Source organism: Peromyscus californicus, unplaced genomic scaffold, assembly GCF_007827085.1.
Source record: "Peromyscus californicus insignis strain IS unplaced genomic scaffold, ASM782708v3 Scaffold_7__1_contigs__length_154581171, whole genome shotgun sequence".
NCBI classification, from domain to species: domain Eukaryota; kingdom Metazoa; phylum Chordata; class Mammalia; order Rodentia; family Cricetidae; genus Peromyscus; species Peromyscus californicus.
Genome location: NW_026294595.1, coordinates 126,157,918 through 126,180,523, shown reverse-complemented (window position 1 = coordinate 126,180,523; position 22,606 = coordinate 126,157,918). Strand labels below are relative to the sequence as shown.

Here is a 22,606-nt window from a genome sequence, read left to right as displayed (position 1 = left end):
GAACAGGAGGCTGCACCTTACAGAAGTCATCACTGAGGTGGAGGCACTGGTCCTTTCAGGTAGTAGTGGGAAGGCCTGGACTACCCTGGACTTGAGTTAGTGCCAAGTCACACCCTCAACAGAACTATTTCATTATGTGACTTCTCTTCCCAATTCTTTCTCATGTCAGTACCCCAAAGATGACTTGAGGTCACTGGACCTTTGTTCCATGTGCTGATTAAACTGCTTCTCTTGTGTCTAAGTTGGGTATCAAGATAGGGAAATGGCTGGCATAGCCCTTTCTGGCTGCTGGAGCCAGGCCTTTTGCCCTAAACTCATCACACCTGTATGCGGAACAGAACTGGAAAGGCTGTGTACTGACAGCCAAGGTTGACTAGTCTACAGACCACAGGCCCAGACCCCAGCGGGGCCCAGGGTAGAAGCTGGTGGATCCATTTCCAGGCAAGCAGTGGAGCTACAAGGACAAGTGATTAGGAACCACAGAAGGGTGTTTATTTCATACAGGGCTCTGTACAAACCATCTAAACATATCTTTACAGAATAAGTAAATACCTGAAGGTAAACTGACAGCGCTTTCTCCTCAGTAGCGGGGAATCCTTGTGTGGGCACACACCACTCTTCAGCTCAGCACAAGCCAGTGCCACCTGCTTGTCTGGATGCAGAATTGTGGCTTGGACCCTGGGCCCATGCCCCTCCCCTCAACCAGCACACTCCCTGTAGCTCACGTATGCTAGAGGCACAGATGACAAGCTCCCGTGGTCGACTGACAGTATCTGTCACTTTATCACTCTGGATCCTGGAAAGTTCTCCTTTCTCCTGAATTAATCCCTGTGAATCACTCACCCCAGCTTGATTTGGTTAAAGTGCTTTGTGTAACTCAGCCTGGATACCTCCTGTGTGCTCTGGCTTGTGGCTGCTGGCTTGCAGAGCGTCCCACTGCATACAGTGGGCACAGGGGACACATAGGTCCGGACATGGTAGGACTGGAGAAGAGTGCCCAGGAAAGATCAGGAAAACAGAAGCATGTAAATGCTTCCCACTACACACTCTTTAAAGCAGCAAAAGGCACTTTTGTTTTCAAGCCAGAGTTTCTATAAAACAAACCTGGCTTCGCTTTTAACAAAGCCATCCTAGGAAGACAGAGAGATCCCATGGATCCCATGCACCCCTCCTGGAGGAGCCCAGGGGTAAGTGGGGCTGGTAGTGTGGGGTTCCTGCCAAAACCTGTCTGCATGCAAGTTTCCAAGGACATTCCCATTCTGAGACCAGCAGCTGAGGAGGTCAATACACGGGCAGGCCAAGGTGGGTGATTAGTGGAAAATAATTAAGTGAGACAGGAAGTGACACTGTGGGGCATGGGGCTGTTCACAAAGCAACTTTGGCTAAACTGAGCAGGGAACACATCTCAGGGGCAATCCTGTCATCCCAGATAATCTGGAGCCGAGGCAGGAGGATCAAAAGTTCAAGGCCAGCCTGGGCAACTTAGGTAGACCCTGTCTCAAAAATAAAAACTACTAAAGTCTGGTGCTATTTATTCAGTGGTAGAACACTTGCCTCACACGTACAAGGCCCTGGATTCCATTCCCCTCCAAAAAAGGAAAAAATAAATGTTAGCCCAGTACAAGCTCATCGCTGATAGCTTCTCCCATGAAGGAACTATGAGAGAGGCTGGAGAGACGGCTCCACAGTTAAGAACGCTTACTGCTTCAGCTTTACTAGAGGACCAGCATTCAGATCTCAGCACCCACCCCAGACTCCAGGAAATCTGAAGCCCACTTCTGGCCTCTGTGGGCACCCATACACACACACACACACACAAGTAATTTTTTTAAGTGAGAATAGTTGCTATGTTAGGTGTAGTATACAGTCATAAAAATAGTATTAAAAATGTCTTTACAGGTAATGTCACGTGGTTTGCAGAGAAAGAACAGGGAGACCCAGGCAACGTCGTCCAGGGGATTAACACTCCTCTGTTAGGATCTCTAGGCTGGGATCATGCAATTTAGCTAGACCCCAGCTCATGTCTGTCTGACTGACCAGCTGGCTCCCAGGCTATCATTCTCTCCCCTCGCTCGCATCCCAAGGCTGGACTTTGTCGGCAGCCCTGCCTGCTTTGTCTAGGATACACAGAACATGGAGTGCTGGAAGGAGGGCATCTCTGGGCCCAACTTTCTTCTAGGCAGTGAGCTGCGTAGCCAGGTGTTCCAGAGCCACTTCCAACAGTTAGAGAGCACTCAGGTCCACTGAGCCCAGTGTCAGGCAGCCCTGCCAGTAGCCACCAAGACCACAAGACAAGCTGCCAAGGGTGGCAGAATAGAACACCCTGACAGAAACCCTTTAATCACAGCATTTCCACCCTCTTGCGCCTTTCTGGAAATGGGGAGAGCTTGGTGCACTGGGTGAGGAAGTGGCTCCTTGGGCTGAGTTTAGGGGAACAGCTGCAGCTGGAACTTGGGGGCCCACTCCAGGGCACTCTTCACCACTGCCAGTGCTGCCGCTCCAAGTGCCACTGTCAGCCCCATCACTGCCAGTTTCACAAAGCGGTTGGTCCTTGGTTTGGTCAGGACATCTTTCGTACGAGCCTCAGGCCGCAGAAGTCCCCGAAACCGCTGCCGCAGCACCATGTCTGGCCTCTGCTGGGCCGAGGCCAGCTCAAAGTCTTTGAAAGTAGAGGCTGCCGTTCTGTGGATGGGAGCAGAAGGTGGTAGAGAAAGGCAGGAGACACTGCGTGAGCTGCTGCAGAGCAGGCCACTGCTCAGCAAGCTCTTCATGACACAGACCTCTCTGGCCTGTAGTGTAGAATCTGCTCCAGTGTAGATCTCTGCAAACACCTGAACCGCAGACCCTCCAGACAGGTCGACCCTCCCTCCCTCCCTGTGCTGGCTTCCACTGCCCTGCTACAGCAGCGCCTCCCCCACCTCACCTCTCAGCCTCCTGCTGCGCAGCCGCCTCCCTTGCAAGTTCCGAAGGGGGAAACTGAACAAAGAGGTCTCCAGCTCTGCTGATGAGCGTCTCATAGGGCAGGTCCTGAGGGATCTGGGACAACAGGTGGTGGACAGAGGCCATGTCACAGTCACAGTCCAGGACTTCCTGCTCCCGGTACAGCACAATCTGGCAAAGGCAGGCTTTGAATCAGACACAGAGGCACAGGACCTGGGCACTTGCCTTTCTTCACACACAGACCTAAGTCTTTGTAACAGACAGTGCTCAGCCCAAAGGTTTGGCAAATGCTATACCCCACACCACCTATAATGTGAAAGACTGACCAATTCTAGCAAGTCCTCCCAGAATACCTGTCTGCTCAAGTGTCACCCTTTAGGGTGAACCAAACTGATGCTCTTTTAGGAAGAAGAAAAGTGCTACAGGAGACTCTGAGGAGCTTTAGAACAGCCTGACAGCCATCTTGTTTCCTTTGGACATCTTCCTGACAGGACTGCTCACGTTCATAGCTGCTGAAGGCCACTCTCCATTCCACTCAGCACTTGGGAAGGAGCCCCACACTCTTCCATAAGCCACCCCTCTTTCAAGCCTAATCCCAGACCTCTCTCCCTTCCTGAAGCCTTGCACTGGCAGGCAGACTGAACTGTCACCTGTGCCCATCACGATGTCCACTAGCTAAACCGTTCCAGGAGGTGTCAGCAGGGTCACTAACAGTCGCATGACACTCTGGTGCTTTGAAGGGTCAGAAGTCTCCAAGTGAGAATAGTTGCTTAACCAACATTTCCTAATACTTCTTAGACCGGGAGGTCGGTCACCAGCTGGGGAACTACTATCTGTCCCCTTCAAGAACACTGATCAAGCTGGACAGGTAACAGGGAACCTCATCACGGCCTCCCAGAGTGTACCTACCACAGCTGCAAAGTAAATGGGCATGAGTGGGTGGCAGGCCAGGAAAAAGTCGTATAACCGCACAACGTGCCTGAAGTCCGACAGGACGTGCCCAAACCAGGTGATAAGCCAGCTGAGGGCAAAGATGGTCCCCACCTCAGCACTAGGAGCAAAGGAAATCGAGATGTTAGGTGCCCTGCCAACTCATCCCATCCCTTTCTCTGTCTTTCTTCTCAAGAGCCAATGAGGAAGAAGTATATAGAAAATATACTTCTTGAAAAATTATGCTACTTAGGAACTCAGCATTCTCTCCTCTTCCTCTCTCTCTCTCTCTCTCTCTCTCTCTCTCTCTCTCTCTCTCACACACACACACACACACACACACACACACACACACACACATATATAATTTTATTTATTTTGGTTTTTTGAGACAGGGTTTCTCTGTGTAGCCCTGGCTGTCCTGGAACAAGCTCTGTAGACCAGGCTGGCCTTGAACTCAGAGATCTGCCCGTGTCCCCTGTCTCCCCCCCGGCCTCCCCCTACTGGGATTAAAGGTGTGTGCCACCACACTAGCTTCTTCTTAAAAAACACATCTTGGGGCTGGAGAGATGGCCCAGTGGTTAAGATCACTGGCTGCTCTTCCAGAGGACCCGGTTCAATTCCCAGCACCCATATGGCAGTTTAAAACTGTCTATAACTCCAGTTCCAAGGATCTAATACCCTCATACAGATATGAATGCAGACAAAACATCAATGCGCATAAAATCTAAAAAAAAAAAAACAAGCAAAAAACAAAACAACAACAACAACAAAACCCACAAAATCTTAATTGCACAACATGGTGGCACATGCCACTGATTTCAGCACTGAGGGTAGTAGGGCAGAAGCAGGCAGATCTCTGAGTTTAAAGCCAGCCTGGTCTACAGAGCAAGTTCCAGGACAGCCAGGGCTTTACAGAGAAACCCTGTCTCTAAAAACAAAACAAACAAAAAGGTCCAACGATGGCTGGCGAAGGAGCTCATTGGCAGAGTGCTTGCCTAGCATGTAAAAGGTCCTGGGTTCGATCCTCAGCATCAGAAAAACAGACAACACGTGACAGCAATACTGAAGTGTCCCAGCTCCCTCACCTCCTGGGTGTTCTTCTAATGTTCAACAAGCCTCCACTTCACAACAAGGAGCAGCTCTCTCAGAGAACTGCACTGTGGTTTCCTGCTGACACATGCTTAGAAAACCCGTCAGTCGGACATGGTGGCACATAGGACGCAGAGGCAGGCAGGAGGATCTCTCCTGTTGAGTTCAAGGCCAGTCTTATCTACATAGTGAGTTCTAGGACAGTCATAGCTAAACAGTGAGACCAGGTCTCAAAAAAACAAAATAAAACCCCCCAAAAACCCAGCTGTGGGGCTAGAGAGATGCTCAGGAGCACTCGCTGCTGTTGCAGAGGACCCGGGTTTAGTAGCTGGCATCCACATTAAGCAGCTCCTAACTGTCCACTCAGAACCATCTGTGATCCCAGTTCCAGCAGATCCAGTGCTCTCTTTCTGGCCTCCTCGAGCACCAGGCATGGAGGCAATGCAGTTATATATGTACAGGCAAAGCACACGTACACATTAAAGTAAATCTTTAAAAGGATTTATTTATTATCGTTATGTGTGTGTGAGGCTCTGTGTGTTTATGTAGACCACACAGGTACCTGGGAGGCCTCCTGGAACTGCAGTTAAGAGCAGCTGTGAGCCACCTGATATGGTGCCCTGAACTGAACCCGGGTCCTATAAAAGAGCAGTAAGCATTCGGAGCCAGTTTTCCAGGCCCTTCTGTTTTTTTACTTTTTAATTTTTTTTTTCCTTTTTTTGAGACAGGGTATCACTATGTAGCCTTGACTGGCTTGGAACTCACTATGTAGACCAGGTTGGCCTCAAACACAGAGATCTGCCAGGCTCTGTTACTGGTAGGCACCACACCACCCGGCTTTTTTTTTTTTTTTTTTTTTTTTTTTTTAAATATAGGTTTTTGTGTATCTCAGATTGGCTTCAAACTCATTACATAGCCAAGGCTGGCCTAGAATTCTTTGTATTATTTTGTAGAAATTTATTTTTACCACTGGGTATGGTGGTACATGCCTTTAATCCCAGCACTTAGGAAGCAGAGGATCATCATATGAGTTCCAGGCTGGTCAAGACTACATAGTAAGACTCTGTCTCAAGAAATAAAAATAAAGCTGGGTGGTGGTGGTGCATACCTTCAATCCCAGCACTCAGAGGCAGAGGCAGGTGGATCTCCATGAGTTTGAGGCCAGCCTGGTCTACAGAGCTAGTTCTAAGAACAGCCAAGACTACACAAAGAAACCCTCTCAAAAAAACAAAAAATAAATACTTAGTAAAAATAAAATTTTACTTTTATATTTGTATGTGTCTGTGTGTTACTATGTACATATGTGTGTAGGTGCCTATGGAAGCCAGAAGGTGTTGGATTCCCTGGAGCTGGAGAAACAGGCAGTTATGAGCTACCCAATGTAGGTGCTGGGAACTGGAACGCTGGTCCTCTTCAAGAGCACCAAGGGCCCTTAAGCACTGAACCATCTCTTTAACCCCTGGCCTGAACTCTCTGATCCTCCTGTCTTTAGCTTGCTAGTGCTTCACTACAGGCATGCTTCACTAAGGCTTTTGCCTTACTCTGCTAAGAATTTATGACATACCCACCAGATTCAAGCTCCTCAAGCCATGAGCTATCATCCCTACATGCCCTCAAAAGTACAGTATCCAGTCAAGACCATGGACAGGCCTGAATTGTTCAGACCTCTAATGGACAGAAAGAAGCCTGAAGAATTTAACACTAACCATTAATATGATGATGCAACCAAGCTAGATTTGTGAAGCAACAAAAAGCCAAAAGAGCATGGCGCTGGGCTGCCGTGTGTGTCTCGTATGTACACAAAGATAGACTCACCTCTGCATGAAGTCATGGAGTTCTGGGTTCACTTGGTCAATGATGGGCATCAGATAATTTAGGATGTGCTTGGTGTTGTCCATTGTGGGATCCATGAAATCCCTATGGGAAGATAATCCAGTCAATGTACTTGGTCAGGTCCAACATTCAGGTTAGGGCTGGTGAATGGAGTGGGCTCAAACTATTGAGACATCTGACTATTCTGAGGAGGCTGGGGGAGTGACACTCATCCTGGCACAAAATCAGATGCACAGGTACCTGAGGTGGTGAGTAGATAATTTTTCTACCAGGGATGTTGCCAGCCTCTCGCCCACCACCAGCAGAAAAGTGACCACTATATCATGGTATCCCTGGTAGTAGTGGAGCTGAGGATTTCGATCCAAGATGAGGAGGATGATGTCGATTAGCTCTTCCTGAAGTCCTTCTCTCTGCTCATCGGGCATGCCTGGGGAGAGGAAATGCATCTGAATTGGCGAGGAGCCCAGTGACAGCAGATTAGGCCAGCAATGATTTTCAGAGAAAAGTGTCCACTAACAGACAATGAATTATAAACAAGTTGGCAATCCTTGAAAAATATTGCTGCTGGCACCTGACACAGGAAAAGCCACATAGAAGGGGCCCTGTCTTCTATACCCAACTAAAACCTTACAGTCAGCACGGCCAATCATGGGGAAAGACTGCACATGTCTCCAAGGTGCCACACTGCCACGAGCTCGGCACTTCAGTGGCTCTCCTGTCACCAGTATCACAGACATGACCCTGAACTTCCTGAGAAAACACCAGACAAAGCAAAATAAGCAGAAAGGGACAGAGTAACTGGCTTGCCGTGCACACAAAGGAACTGTTGACAGTAAAGGAGGCTCAAAAGAGGACTCGAGCAACAAATCCATGAATCTGTACTTCTTTTTGTGATAAAAATAAACGGTGAAAGATGAACTATTCTGTGGAATAGATATTTTGGACAAAAGGGCTGTGATGGCTGTTTAAATAGTTCAGAAACAAAATTACCTGTGTATGTATCAAAAGAAAGGAACAGGCAATTGATGTGGTGATGTGTGACTCTACAGGAGATCAGCAGAAAAGTATCTAGAGATTTCTTTGCCCTACTTCTTAGAATGAAATTATGTAAGGAATTATATGAAAATTAAATCTGTTGTATTCTTCTCTAAGCCAAAGCCAATGTTCTAAGATGGTCTCAAAATTTCCAGCTGCAGCTGGAAGCAGAGGCACCCGATCAAGACAGCTCTAGAGTATAGGGCCAGTAAGCCACAACAGTGTGGTTCTCTGGAGCATTTGTTTTGATAACGAATTATGAACCTGTTCTTCCTATAGTCAGAGCTCAAAGGGGATAAGGCCATGCTCAGCCTGTGTACCTTGGTCACCCAAAGTCAAGAAGGCTGGAGAGTTCAAACTCTGTATTTACAAGGTATCCCTGGATCTGAAAGTGATCTTGAACCCCAAGTCTCTGTTAAGGGAATTAAAAACCATGGCACCAAAGAAACCAAAGCTGCTGTTGGTTGGAGGGCTATCAAAATCTGTTCCAATTCCTCTACTAAAAATTGATCCAGAAAACTCCAATTCTTGCAATTATATGAACTGGAGAAAATGGTCACTGAGAAGCAGCTAATCTTTGCTGCTCAGCAGAGTCCTGCCTTAGCCAGTTTGAAAAAAGTCATATGAAAAATAAACGAACGCACCGGGAGATGCACACTGACGGATGTGCACACGTGGCCTTGTGGAAAGCTGACAGGAGATGGTGGGTGGCCTGCCACAAAGGTTTCCACAAGGATGATGCACAGCAGGTCAGTGTAAACTGGAAGGCCGAACCGCATGGTATCTGTGAGACCCCATGAGCAATGATGTTAATTTTGAGTTCCAAGAATGAGTTGTAAATAAAAATTACTGAAGAATATCAAGCCTTGATCTCATGACATATTTTAGAAGAATACCACTAAGCACAGATTTCTTATGCTCTTAGCTTAGCTTTCAGTTAAAAGCAGGATTTATGAGAGAAAACAGGAAGATAAAGGCCCACATTAAACTAAACAATAAAGGTTCAAGGTAAGAGCAAAGGTCACTCCTTGCCCATATTAATTCCACCTTCTCAAAAGAGGTACACTGTAAAGATAAACAAGGAAAATAAAGAAAACCAAGAATTAAGTGAAACCATGAAAGCAGCGAGAGCAAGAGCTACAGCCTGACTGAATTCCTGGTTTAAGATTGGTCAGGCTAGTCCAGAGGACATGAATGCAAAGGGTTTAAAATGCCGAGGAGGAGCCATCGTGCAGAAGTCACAAAGCAGTGACATAAACGCAATGAGTCAAGGACACAGGAAAACAGGGAGGCACTGGCCGTACGTCACCTCACCCGGACCAGCAGGGTAGGACAAGGGGACTGGGCCATGGGATATGTTGAATCATAACCACGCTGACTGGCTACCAGCCTGTGGGAGCCTCATGAGCTTCCCAGGAAGAAAAGATCCAAGTAGGGCAGAAGGCCTATAATACACGTGTCCCAACCAGAGCTTGCTTCAGCTAAGTGTGACAAAAGAGTTAGAGGCGCCCATATCTCTTCAGAAGTCAAGGTAGAGTTACATGAGAAGAAAGCTAGATTATACAGATGAGGTTTTGCTACCCAATTCCTTCCATTCTGAAAACAGAAAGTATAGTCATTTTCTTGTCCTGGAAAGCAAGAAGCAATTTCAGCAACATACTCTGTGAACATGCAGGGAAAGGAACCCTCCATCCATCACAAGGGACCCAGTAACCACAGACGTGAAGTAACCCTTACAAATGAAAATATTAATAGTTCCCATCAGGGTACAATTCCAAACCAACCTGCTCTCCAAAGCCAGACCCTTGCCCTGCCGATCCCTACACAAAGCTCCTCCAGGGCCCAAGGGCAGACAAGGATGCAGGAGCTGTTTCCTTACTCGCCACCTCTGGGCCACAAGGACTTCACAGTGAGGTCCCCACTGGAGTGCCTGAGAGCATGAGTGTTTTGGTTGCTAGGAAGGAAACAACCCAACCCGGCAATCATCAACACAATAAGGTAATGCAAAGGGACGGAAAGCCTCACTCCAGATGTGGTAAGTCAGGAAATCTGCTCACCAGGAGGGAAGCGCCGAAGAGACCGCCTGACATCCAGCAGCACTTGCTGGTAATCCTTGCTCATGTGTCGAAGATCCTTCTCTATCAGAGAGAGAGGAACATGGTATTATTACAAAGAGGTCTGGGAAACCAGAGAAGGAGTAAATTCTTCTGGGGCTTCCAGTATAGTTCAGTGGCAGAGAGTTAAACTCTCGGCATCATCTTGGCAAGCTTGATGCCGAGAGTTTAGACCCAGCACCACCACAGAGCAAGCAAACAGTAATAGAAACTACTTTCTGTATGATAGTTGAGACCTAAAGGACACACAGAGCAGCCTTTTCCTCAAGAGGACATCACTTAAGATATAACACCTGGATCTAAGCACCAGGTAAAGGTAGAATCCTAGCTCCTCAGTCAGGTGCAGTACTGGCTTACACTTGTAATCCCTGTCCTTGGGAGACTGTGGCAGAGGACTGCCTCAGGTTTGAAGCCAACCCAGGCTACTCAGCAAGACCCCATCCAAAATAAAAAAATTAAAAAGAGAATGAGTCGAGAATGGAACCTGAATCATATAGAAGAGCAGTCAGTGGTCTTAACCACTGAGACATGTCTCCAGCCCTAACTTTGAACCCTATGCAGTCCCTGGCTGTCCTGGAACTCACTCTGTAGACCAGGCTGTCCTCAAACTCACAGAGCTCCACCAGTCTGTCTCCTGGGTGCTGGGATTAAAGGTGTGACCTTGAACCCTTGATCCTCCTGATGCTACCACCCAGTACTAGGATTATAGGCATGTGCCACGCAACTAGTTTTATACAGTGCTAGAATTGAACTTTGTACATGCTAGGCAAATGCTCTTATTGACTAAGCTGGAGAGATGGTTTACAGATACAAACATGTATTTCCTTCACCCCAAGCCAAGGGCTGTGTAAGTGTTGATTTTCCTTACAATCTACACAGAAAGCTACCAAAGGAGCCTGTGCAAGACTTATATGCTCACACCACACCCCTCCCACCCCCACTCTCTCTCCATCTTTTTTTTTTAAATAAAGATTTATTTATTTATTATGTATACAGCATGTATATCTGCAGGCCAGAAGAGGGCACCAGATCTCATTACAGATGGTTGTGAGCCACCATGTGGTTGGTGGGAATTGAACCCAGGACCTCTGGAAGAGCAGTCAGTGCTCTTAACCTCTGAGCCATCTCTCCAGCTCCTCTCTCTTCATCTTAACATCAGACAGGGGCAGTTTAGAATGACAATCCAGGACAAAGCACATGACTGCCCTTCTAACACAAAGTCCACCGCTCCCAGGCAGCCAGTTTCAAACATCTGTAACATTGGTAACAAGTGGCAGCCCAGCACCCACTTGGCACCACATCATTAAACTATTTAGCACATGAGTCATTTTAATCATATCCAGTATGTGGCACATCTCAGGGGCACCAAGATTTGCCAAACGAATGAGAGAAGCCCCAGCGCATCCAGTACACAGAGGCGGCAGGGTGGGCATTGGCTATAACACTTGTTCTCAGTTGCTCTCAGAACTCTCTTAACTGCATGGCTTACAGATTAGTTAAGGAACAGCTTCTAGCAGAATTAAAGAATTCTGAAACTCCAAGGAATCTTAGCATTTCTGTAGTGCCCCCAGAGGCCAGAGGGGACACCAAATCTCCTAAAACTGGAGGCACAGATGGTTGTTAGCTGCCATATGCGTGTTGGGAACTGAACCCAGGTTCTCTGCAAATGCAATAGTGAGGCCAGTGGCCGCGGTGGTGGCACACGCCTTTAATCCCAGCACTGGGGAGGCAGAGCCAGGTGGATCTCTGTGAGTTCAAGGCCAGCCTGGTCTACAGAGAGAGATCCAGGACAGGCACCAAAAATACACAGAGAAACCCTGTCTTGAAAAAAACCAAAAAACAAACAAACAGAAAAAGCAACAAGTGTTCTTAATTGCTGAGCCATCTTTCTAGCCCCCTAAGATAGGCATTTTCAATAAACTCCTCTAGCTAGACAATACTTTAATCCCTAGTCAAAATACCCCAGCCCCGGCTTTTACTCTCTTACTTGACTCAGGCGCTGGCTCACTGGAGCTGACATTGAGGAGCTTGGGCCACACTTGGCACCTGATCTCATCAGTCAGGAGGCCTCCTTCACTGATAGCCATTCGTCGGAGGGCGGCCACGTCGGTGGGGTCACTGTTCAGGGCCTGGTGTATTTCCGCCACCTTCTTTTTCCTTTTGGCATTAAAGTCTAGGAAACAAACAGATAAACAGTGTATGTGCAGAGGATGAAACACACACTTAGCACATGCAGTCTTCTACTTCGGGGTCCCTGTCTTCTAACTTGGTTTGATGTAACTCAGGTACCTTCTCTTAGACAACTTGGATCCTCATGCTTGCTTCTTCTACAACCGACACATATTTGTCGCACAATGTGGACCCCAAATAAGTAACAAGGAATTAAAGTTTTAGGAAGTATTCAGTAAGTAGAAGCTATTGTCTATGTTTTCCTGTTCAAATTTCATAGAACACAGGTGTCTCAATATAAGTGTTCTTCTTGAGTTGGGTAGTACAGTGGTAGAGGACCTGCCTAGCATATTAGAAGTCCTGAGTTCAACCCCTAACACGGGAAAAAAAAAAAGTTTAACTCTACATTTTAACAAAACCATATGCAAGACTCCAGTCACAAGCTAACAGAACTTGTAAAACACCAGAATTGCAGGGAGACATTTTCAAAAGCCAAATGTCAAAGGAGTATAGGTTTCTATAGTGTCTGGTGGTTCAAGAGGCTGTGACATTGTACGAAAGTCAACAGATTGCCAAAAGTCACATTCAGAGAGATGGCTTGGCAGTTAAAAGTGTACAATGCATTCCAGAGGGTCCAGCTCAGTTCCTAGCAACCACATCAGGCAGCTCACAACTACCTGCAACTCCAGTTCCAGGGGATCCAACATCCTCTTCTGGCCTCTGCAGGCACCAGATATACATATATGAAGGTAATCACTCATACACATAAAATAAAAATTAAAAAAAATTTTTTTGAAGCCCCATTCATCTTTGGCAATCAGAAAGTGTTTTTGTTTTGTTTTGTTTTTCTGTATATTTGTGTTTTGCCTGCATGTCTGTGTGAGCACCTCATCAAAGCCTGGGGCCAGTGGAGTCAGAAAAAAAAGTTTCAGATCCCCTGAACTGGAGTTAAGGATAGTTGTGAGCAGCCACGTGTGTGCTGGGAACTGAATCCAGGCCCTCTGCATGAGCAGTCAGTGTTCTTAACTCCTGTGCAATCTTTCTAGCCTCTGTCTTTTGCTCTCCATGAAGCCAACAATAACCATGAACTTCTAATCCTCCTGCCTCTGCCTCCTGAGTGCTGCAAGAGAGGCCTGTGCTGTCATGCCTGACTTTATGCAGTGCAGTGGACTGAACTCAGGGCTTCCTAGGACCCTACCAACTGACCTACATCCCAGCCACAGAGTAGCTCACATTCATATGTAAGAGTATGTTGCTTATAGCCAGTTTATAATGCTGACATATTATTTTAGAAGCTAGGTACAATGGAGTGTACCTTTATTCCCAGCACTTGGGAGGTAGACTCAGGAGTAAGTATCCCAAGTTCAAAGCCAGCCTCTTTCTTCTACATAGCATGTTCATGGGCTATAAGATCCTATTTCAAAAAACAAAAATGACTTTTTATGGGGAGGGGGAGAATTCAAGACAGGGTTTCTCTGTGAAGCCCAAGCTGTCCTGGAACTCACTTTATAGACCAGGCTGGCCTTGAACTCAGAGATCTGCCTGCTTGCCTCCCAAGTGCTGGGATTAAAGACATGCACCACCATGCCCAGTTCAACTCTTTTTTTAAGACAGGATCTCAGTGATTGCAGGTTGGCAAGGAACTTGCTATACAGACTAGGCTGGTCTCAAACTCGCAGAGATTTTCCTGCCTCTGCCTCAAAAATTAGTTTTTAGAAAGTAAGGATGAGCATCTGAGACTGCTATCTGTCTTAGTTTTCCCATTTCAATAGTCCAAAGCCTCTTGGTTCTTAAGTGGAACGTCTACTTTTATAAACAGCAGATGATACTTCTTAGATTTTATGGTTACCTGCACCACTGAGAAAATAAAAACTACAAGAATTTTAACACAAAAGCACCAAATGTCACAAGGCAGTACACTGTAATTGTCAAGAAAACTTGTATGCAGACAGTAAAGCCGTCAGGCCAACCTACATAGGCATACACACACCTAGAGAACAGATACTAGATACTAGGGTTCATGTAAGGCGGACACCCCCAGAAGAAGGTAGGTTGACTTAAGTGACAGTATCACACGGTATCTTAGATTCTGGAAGAGTTACTACTCAACAGATCACCTCAATAATGTCCTATTCTGAGACAGTAGTCTACAACTGTGTTCATGACAAAGGTGATGTTATTAACACCAACTGGAGTTGTTAAGAGTCCTGGTGATCTCTCTTTGCTGCCAGACCTCCGCCATCATGGGTCGCCTGCACGCTCCCGGGAAGGGCCTGTCCCAGTCGGCGCTGCCCTACCGCCGTAGCGTCCCCATGTGGCTGAAGCTGACGTGAAGGAACAAATTTACAAACTGGCCAAGAAAAGTGTGATCCTGAGGGACTCGCATGGTGTGGTGCAGGTTCGTTTTGTGACTGGTAATAAAATCCTGAGAATCCTTAAGTCGAAAGGCCTTGCCCCTGACCTCCCTGAGGATCTGTACCATTTGATTAAGAAAATGGTGGCTGTCCGAAAGCATCTTGAGAGGAACAGAAAGGATAAGGATGCTAAATTCCGCCTGATTCTGACAGAGAGCAGAATTCACCAGCTGGCTCATTACTATAAGACTAAGCGGGTCCTCCCACCCAATTGGAAATATGAGTCATCCACAGCCTCTGCTCTAGTGGCATAAATTCTTGTGTACACAGCAATAAAATCACTTTGAATAAATTCATGTTTTGTGTTAAAAAAAAAAAAAAAAGGAGTCCACACAAACAGAGCTTTGGAGTCACATGCTATTGGAGGTTAGACAGGAAGATAACAGTGATTTCTGGCCTAGGTAAACCTGTTCTCTTGCTAGACTGTTGTTATTGTCCCTAGTAACACAAGAGGATGACCAGTGTCTGAGATTTTCCTGGTATAAGTCTAGCCTCTGAGCATAACTTCTCAGAGTAAATTCAAAATGTTCTCTTTACTCTCAAGACTGGCCCAGGTAGGATGTTACATTAAATGGCTCCTTTACCTAGAAATTAAAAAAAACAGGCTCTTCTCTCAGTAAAGGACCTCAGCCAAATGTTTCTGAGGTATGTGAAGCTCTTGCCTCAGCTGTGCCTCCCTCCCTGGCTCCCATTCACTTAGGAGGTCCATCATTTAATGGGTCTGTACGAACACTGAGGTGAAGGATGAACCGTGGCTCCCTTATAGCTCCTGAGCAGCTCACAGCAGGAAGGGACACAGTTATTACATAGGGTATTTGAAAACCCTGAAGGATGACAGAAGATAGACTATTTCTAAGGTAATGAGGAAAGGCTTTGCCATGAATTGATTCTGAAATCTCCTGAAAACTACCACACTGAAGGGTATGTCAAAGGCAAAACATTCCTGGCAGAGGAAAGAGTGTGAGCAAAGACATGTCATGTAAACAAAACATCATGGCCAAGAAACAGGCACAGGGAGAGAGCAGAGGAAGTTACAACTGGAGTGAGGGAGCCGAAACTTTGGGCTGGGTTCTTTCTGCAGGCAGCCTGGGCTTTCCCTGCAGGGCTATATCCTTCGAATTCAAGTCTGCATGCTTTCCAAGAGGATCAAGAAGAATAAGCAATGCTTTTTTGTTTTTTGTTTTTAATTTTTTCTTGCAGTGCTGGGGATGAACTTGGGGCCTATGCATATTTCACAAGTATCCCTACCTACCACAGGAGCTCCGCATGCTGTGTGACCTCAACAGCACAGGCTGATCAGGAAACTAAGCAGGCGCTGAATTAGTTTCCAACAGTAAGTACAACATAAGTGCCATGTAAAACTTTGGCAGCAGGTACCCTTGCACACTCCACACACCACAGGAAAGAAGAGCACGGAGGTCGCAGTCCCAAAGTCACTTCCAAGTTTTGTTGACCCTTTGCCAAGAGTACGGAAAAGCCATGTTTCTGCCCATTCCCAGTGAGAATTCAATGATGTGGGGAAAGAACATAGTTTGCAATCTCCTGGATTCCCAAAAGGTCTAGGCAAAGACACAGCCATGGGTTAACTAATTCTAAACCAAACCATGGTTCCAATACTTACTTCTCCCTGATGTTTTCAGCTTTTTGCTGTTTTTTGTTTTTTTAAGACAGGGTCTCTCTTTGTAGTTCTGGCTGCAATGTAACTTGCTCTGTAGACCAGGCTGGCCTTGAACCCTGCTTCCTGAATCCTGAGATCAAAGGCACGAGACACCATGTCTGGCTGTTGTTTTTGAGACAGGGTCTCACTACTCCTGTCTATCCTGGAACTCAGTTCTGCCTGCCTCTGACTCCTGAGTCCTGGGATTAAAGGTGTGCCCACTGAACCTGGCTAACCCTCAATTTTGACTATGTGGAACTCAAAAACTACATGTGTAGTTGAATAAATTATTTATCTCAGTTTCTGCTCGTCTGGAAAAAACTGCCCCATAGTGTGGGAGCCCGTTCTTGGGTTCCTCGTGGCTTTACCCAGTAGGTCCGCATAGAGGATGATTAGACCACGGGCCTGAGTGCAGGTGTCTGAGATGGTCTGCACTTGGCTGTGCTGGGGGAGGAGGTCTTTTGCTCCACCCCCTGGCATCTCTATAAAAACCCTGGGGCAGAGACAGTCGGGGCCCGTTGGAATGGGTTCCAGGCCCTCTCGAGGCTATCCTTTATTTTCTATCTGTTTATCTCCGCGATATTCTCCGCAATAAATCCTTCTATCTAATATTTCCTGCTGCTTGCACTCAAGAAAACTCTGGGGAACTGTGGGGGTGGTGGGTAAACGCCCCACACCATAGTAAGTGGCATTACTTTTTCCCATACCATGGTGTGGCTCACTGCAGAGTTCCAAACAATTTTGTAGATTTTCTGGCTTTCCTTACAACTCTGGGTGTTTCCCTGAGAAGGGTACTCAAATGTGGATTTGGAGAACTGTCTGGCCACTTGGATACTGCCTTCCTTAACCTTAACCTCCCAGTAAGTAAGGTTGGCAGGGCCAGTGAGATAGCTCAGTGGGAAAAGGTACTTGCATACAAGCCAGATGACCCATGTTCTATTCCCAGATCTCACAAGGTGGCAGAAGAAGTGACTCATGGGAGCTGTCCTCTGACCTCCATATATACTCAGTAGTCACAAGCTTAAAGCTTGGTGGCAGATGAGGAAGTCATTTTTTACACATGCCACCCCTACACATTCTTTCCTGAGCCCAATGTACGGCATATCATTGTAATAAGAAAGAAAAAGCAACTCCGAGAACTCAAGTGAGCTAGTGGTGTATAGCCTGCACAGTGAGGCCAACGGCCAGCCTGCACAAGAGAGCATCAGGGTCACCCTGGACAACTGATTCACAAACATCCTATCGATCCTACAAAGAGAAAAGTCAGGTACCCTTTCTTTAATCGGAGAAAGATTGAAATGCATGCCTACTGTCTGTTTTATTTTAAGGTAAATTCAACTAACGATTTCTTTATGCTTCACTCAGAGGCGTGGTGTGTGTGTGTGTGTGTGTGTGTGTGTGTGTGTGTGTGTGTGTATATATATATATATATATATATATATATATATACTTCTAAGCTGATAGCTTCCAAATTCCTTTATGGAAGAGGACTTGGCTATCATCACCATGATGAAATAAAATGATTGCCTGAGGTCTTTTACAAAATATTACAACTACTATAAATAAACCCTAGATGCCTGAAAAATAACTGATTCAACCAAAGAGAGAGATGATAACGGCACTACTCTGGCCTGCTCTCCAGTGATTTTTTTTTTTCATGGCACCGGGGCTGGAGCCTAGGGCCTTGTACATGGCAGATAAATGTGTGCTAGTACTGAGCTAAACCCCTACCCCTAACATGCTTATTTTAAAAGGGCCACTAAAGCAGAAGATCTTTTTCTTCTCCCTTCCTGTTACTGGAGAATGAACCACAGGCTTCACATACTGTAGGCAAGCAATCGCCTACTAAGCTATAACCCTAAGCCCTACCTACTCTATTTTTGAGACAGGGTCTCACTGTGTAGCTATGGCTGACCAAGAACTCTCTATGTAGACCAGGCTGGCCTCAAACTCACAGAAATCTGCCTACCTCTGCCTCCTGAGTGCTGGGATTAAAGATGTGGACTACTATGCCTAGGCAGTGCTAACGTTTTATAGGAATATTATTCTGGTTTGGGTTTTGTGGTTCTGGTGAAATGTTAATATTTTAAAATCCAATATAACTTCTGCTTAAAAGACGGTAAAGCTTTCTTGAGACCAGTCTGGTGTACAAAGGGAGCTCCAGGACAGTTAAGGCTACATATTGAGACCCTGTTTCCCAAATCCAACCAAACAAAAAATGTAATACTGTGCTTAGTTCCACAGCACATATACTGGAAAAACACAGACAAGAAAAACAACAGTATCAATAGGTGTGGCAGTGCATGCCTGTACCTAACACCATAGAGGTAGAGGCAGAAGACACAGACAATGCTACTCTCTGCTACAAAGTAAGTTCAAGGCCAGCCTGGATCTACGAGTCCCTGCAAGAGGCAGGTGGGTCTCTGAGTTGGGGGCCAGCCTCGTCTACAGAGTGAGTTCCAGGACAGCCAGGGTTACACAGCGAGACAATGTCTTGAAAAAAAAAACGCACCCTGCCAACAACAACAACAAATTAAAAAAAAGGGGGGGGAATACATTTGAGCACCATGTCTGTATAAACCATGGACAGTGGACTATGAAAATCTTATATTCATGGTAAAATTCCTGTTAAAAGAAAATAAGCCCAAGTACCCTTTTTCTTTGATAGTACTAATTCATTTCTATAAAACATAACCAAACTATTAGAAACTCATTAAGTACTAACATAAAGACAGATTGAAGCAGGAAGATAGTAAGTTCCAGGGTATATTATCAAGATCCTTTCTGAAAGTAACTGTAAAAAGGCCCTGGCCATGTAGCTCCGGGTCCTTGGTCCAGCTTCTAGCACTTCCTACCCTCTTCAAAGAAAGAATACTTTACTGAATGGAGAAAAACAAAGTACACCAATCTAGCCATGAGCTCTACAAAAGATAACTTTTAGCATTAGTAATTTGGTCGCCAATATATTTGAAACCAATCTAAACTAAGAAAGATCCTCTGAATTCCCTTTCCAGCCAGACAAGCTGGAGGGCCTGAAGTTTTGCAATCAAGACACAGCTGCACTGCAACAGGTCACACAACCCATGTCACAGGCACCCAGGCTATTATGCCGTAAAGAGAGGTGCCACACAGACACAAGCCAAGGTTGTTACAAATACCAAAGAGCCCAGGAAAGTGGCTCACAGACTGAGCCTCAATTGCGGCCAGTTATCAGATGAGAAAAGGGGAATAACAGAAAACCAGTCTGGAGAAACAAGGCGTGGAATCTAGGAACATCATCCAAACATAGGGGTGGGATAACAGGGTCGGTTCTAACATGCGCACCACCTGTCAGAGGACTCAAGTGGAACAGCGCCCTTGGATTAGCTCACCTGGTTCGGGAATTCTTACCAACAAGCAGCCACCATATGGGAACGGCATTCCAGAACACACGCACAACAAAACCAAGATTTCACAGAAATGATTTAGACGGCAGAGTATAGAAAACAGCACTGCTTTGTGCACAACAGAACACTAACAGAGGTGGCCGAGGGAAGGGCCAGAAAGTAGCTGAGCAGGAGGGAGTGTGGGGTGAAGTCTCACGGGCGGGAGTTTCTGGAATCGGACAGTGGCGACTTTGCCCGAGTTTGTGTGTGTGCGCGTGCAGAGGAGAATTTTAGGGTCACGAGTGCAGCGTGGAGGCCGGAGCTCCGGCAGCCGCCTACCAAAGGCAGCCGGCTCTGCGGACGTGGCGGGCGGCGGCTGGGGCGAGGCCCGGTTCCTCATCCGCCGCCGCCCCCCTCAGGCCCCGGCCGCTGCGCGGCCCTCGCCCGTCGCCCTGCGTACCTGCCTTCCCTGTGCCGCGGTTCCAGCTGCCCGCGGAGCCGTCGCCCTTTGAGGGCCGGAGGGCCATCCCCGGGGGCCCGGGCCCCAGCCCGAGCCCCGGCTGGCGGCGGAGCCTGAGGCGCGGCTCCCACCGCGATGTAATCCCAGTTCGGCCGGGGCAGGCTGGTCTCCGTCGGCCTGCGACGCGCAGGCGCGCAGACAGCCACGCCCCCACGTGACCCACGTCTTGGTATGGGCGGGGCTGGGGCGCGCGCATGCGGCTTGACAGTGGAAAACAGGTGCGGAGGATGGACTCTTAGAACTTCGTTGTGCGTGCATGCTGGACCACATCTTGTCAGTGCTTTTGCTTTTATTATCTGTGAAATAGTTGTGAAAAGAAAATTCTGAACTCACGAGGCTGGACACTGCCAAGCTCCAAGGTTATACGCAGACTTTGGCTTACCTCCGGTCATACCTGGCTCCCCAAGCTTAGCAGGGTCGCCTTATGCAGCTCCGCTGGCTATGCCTGCACAACGCCGGGGTAGGGCCATAGTTCATGGAGATGGTTATGGGGCACTGCTACCTCGCTGAATTGTGCAAGGGTGATCTTTTGGTCAAAATGCTACTGGACGAATCAGGTCTTTGGGCTCCTCCTCACCTACGGGTTTCTAACTGGACACACACTCAAACCCAAGCTCAGTGACATCTGAGGGTAATGCCTCGGATAGGTCATCCACACACTGCCTCATCTCCCAGACCTCTAGTGAGGATGCTCCCATTGAGTCTAGTTGTTTGATGAGCTTCTTCTCCAACCTCACTGCTACTATTTTCACCCCCTCAGTTAGGGCCTCCCCAGAGACTGCCTCACCTCCCAGATCTCCAGTGAAGATGCTCCCATGAGTTTGTTTGATGAGCTCCTCTAGTCTCCCTGTTACTAATTTTTTCTTCTATAAGTATTGGCCCCTCCTGGTTCCATATCCTTCTCTCTAGCCCAGATTCCAAGGTTCACACCTTTACTCTGCAAAATCAATCTCTCTGTCTCTGTCTTTCTCTGTGTCTGTCTGTGTGTGTGTGTGTGAGTGTGTCTGTCTGTCTCTTCCTGGTCTTTAAAGACAGGATCTCACTGTGTAGCCCTGGCTGTCCTAGAACTCACTCTATAGACCAGGCTGGCCTCGAACTCAAGAGATCCACCTGCCTCTGCCTCCTAAGGCATGCATGCGCTGTTGCTGCCACCACCTGCCCTCCAAGACCTTTTTAAAGGGTCTTCCCAGAGGATTCCTAGCCAGCCAGTCTAGTCTAATTAGTAAGCTCCAGGCCAAAAGAGGTGGATGGGTATTTCTGAGGTTGTCCTCTGGCTTCATGCAAACACACACACACACACACACACACACAAAACGTCTGGTAATGTTTTAAGTAAATGTATGGTTTTGCGTTGGGCTTCATTCATAGCTGGCTTGGGTTTGAACACTCCTGGACTCTCTAAAGGATAAGTTACTAATTTTCTGTGAACCACTTTGCATTCCCTTGAGACCAACCTTTTTTTATTTTTTAAAGATTTATTTATTTATTTTATGAATGAGGGCTCTATATGAATGTACACCTTTATGACGGACGAGGGCATAGATCCCACTATAGATGGTTGTGAGCCACCATGTGGTTGCTGGGAATTGAACTCAGGGCCTCTGAAAGAACAGCCAGTGCTCTTAACAGTTGAGCCATCTCTCCCAGCCCTGAGACCAATCTTAAAGAAAAATGCAGTATTTGTGTCAAAAAGGTCAACCTACTCCTGGTTATATGTAGCAAAATTTTTGTTGATCATTTTATGGAAAGAACATACATACTGACAACACAATGAAATAAAAATATTGGACATAGCTTCTCTTTCCTTCCCCCAAAACACACACACACACACACACACATACTTTAAAGGAGCATTTCCTGGGGAATTTTCATGAGTAAAAGAGATTACATTGTGTAAACAGATGTTTTCTGTCTCAACTGCCCAGTTCCAAATAACCAACTCAGAGGCTGAATATGAATTATAAATGCTTGGCCAATAGCTCAGCCTTGTTATTAGCTAACTCTTAAATTTAAATGAATCCATATTTCTATTTATGCTTTGCCACGTGGCAGTACCTTTATTAGCATGACACATTCATCTCCTGCTCCCTCTGTGTGTGGCTGGCAACTCCTGACTCCATCCTTCTCCTTCCCAGCATCCTTAGTTTGGTTACCCCACCCATATTTCCTACCCAGCTACTGGCCAATCAGCGTTTTATTAAACCAATTCAAGTGACAAATCTTTACAGTGTACAAGAGGATTATTCCACAGCAATTCTGAAGTTATTTTGACTTTTAAAATTCATATTTAATAAACGTAGAAATTCCCAATTTTAATTCTTCCTTAATTTCAACTGACTGAAATTGAAATTTTTTAAAATGTTTTTCCTAATCTCACAGGTTATAATAATCATTAATAAACTCAATTAAAATTATGTGAACATTTGAAACTTCATTTGTAAATTTAATAATCCCTTTTTCTAGGCTGTGGCTCAGTGGCAGAACACTTATCTAGCATGTAAAATCCTGACTGAGTTTAATATAGCGTTCTGCCAATG

General features: G+C 46.5%; 1 protein-coding gene and 1 pseudogene across 1 annotated transcript; one reads left to right on the top strand and one right to left on the bottom strand.

Moving 5' to 3' along the window:
- Positions 1-470: 470 nt before the first annotated feature.
- On the bottom strand, positions 471-20,206 carry Tbc1d20 (TBC1 domain family member 20). The gene is made up of 8 exons (XM_052722754.1): positions 20,010-20,206; positions 11,932-12,117; positions 9,888-9,968; positions 7,036-7,222; positions 6,778-6,879; positions 3,850-3,991; positions 2,924-3,111; positions 471-2,682 (listed from the first exon to the last, which is right to left on the bottom strand). The coding sequence occupies exons 1-8, from the start codon at positions 20,074-20,076 to the stop codon at positions 2,427-2,429; spliced, it is 1,209 nt and encodes a 402-aa protein (XP_052578714.1). The 5' UTR covers positions 20,077-20,206; the 3' UTR covers positions 471-2,426.
- On the top strand, positions 12,141-17,584 carry LOC128100511 (40S ribosomal protein S13-like; annotated as a pseudogene).
- Positions 20,207-22,606: the final 2,400 nt, after the last annotated feature.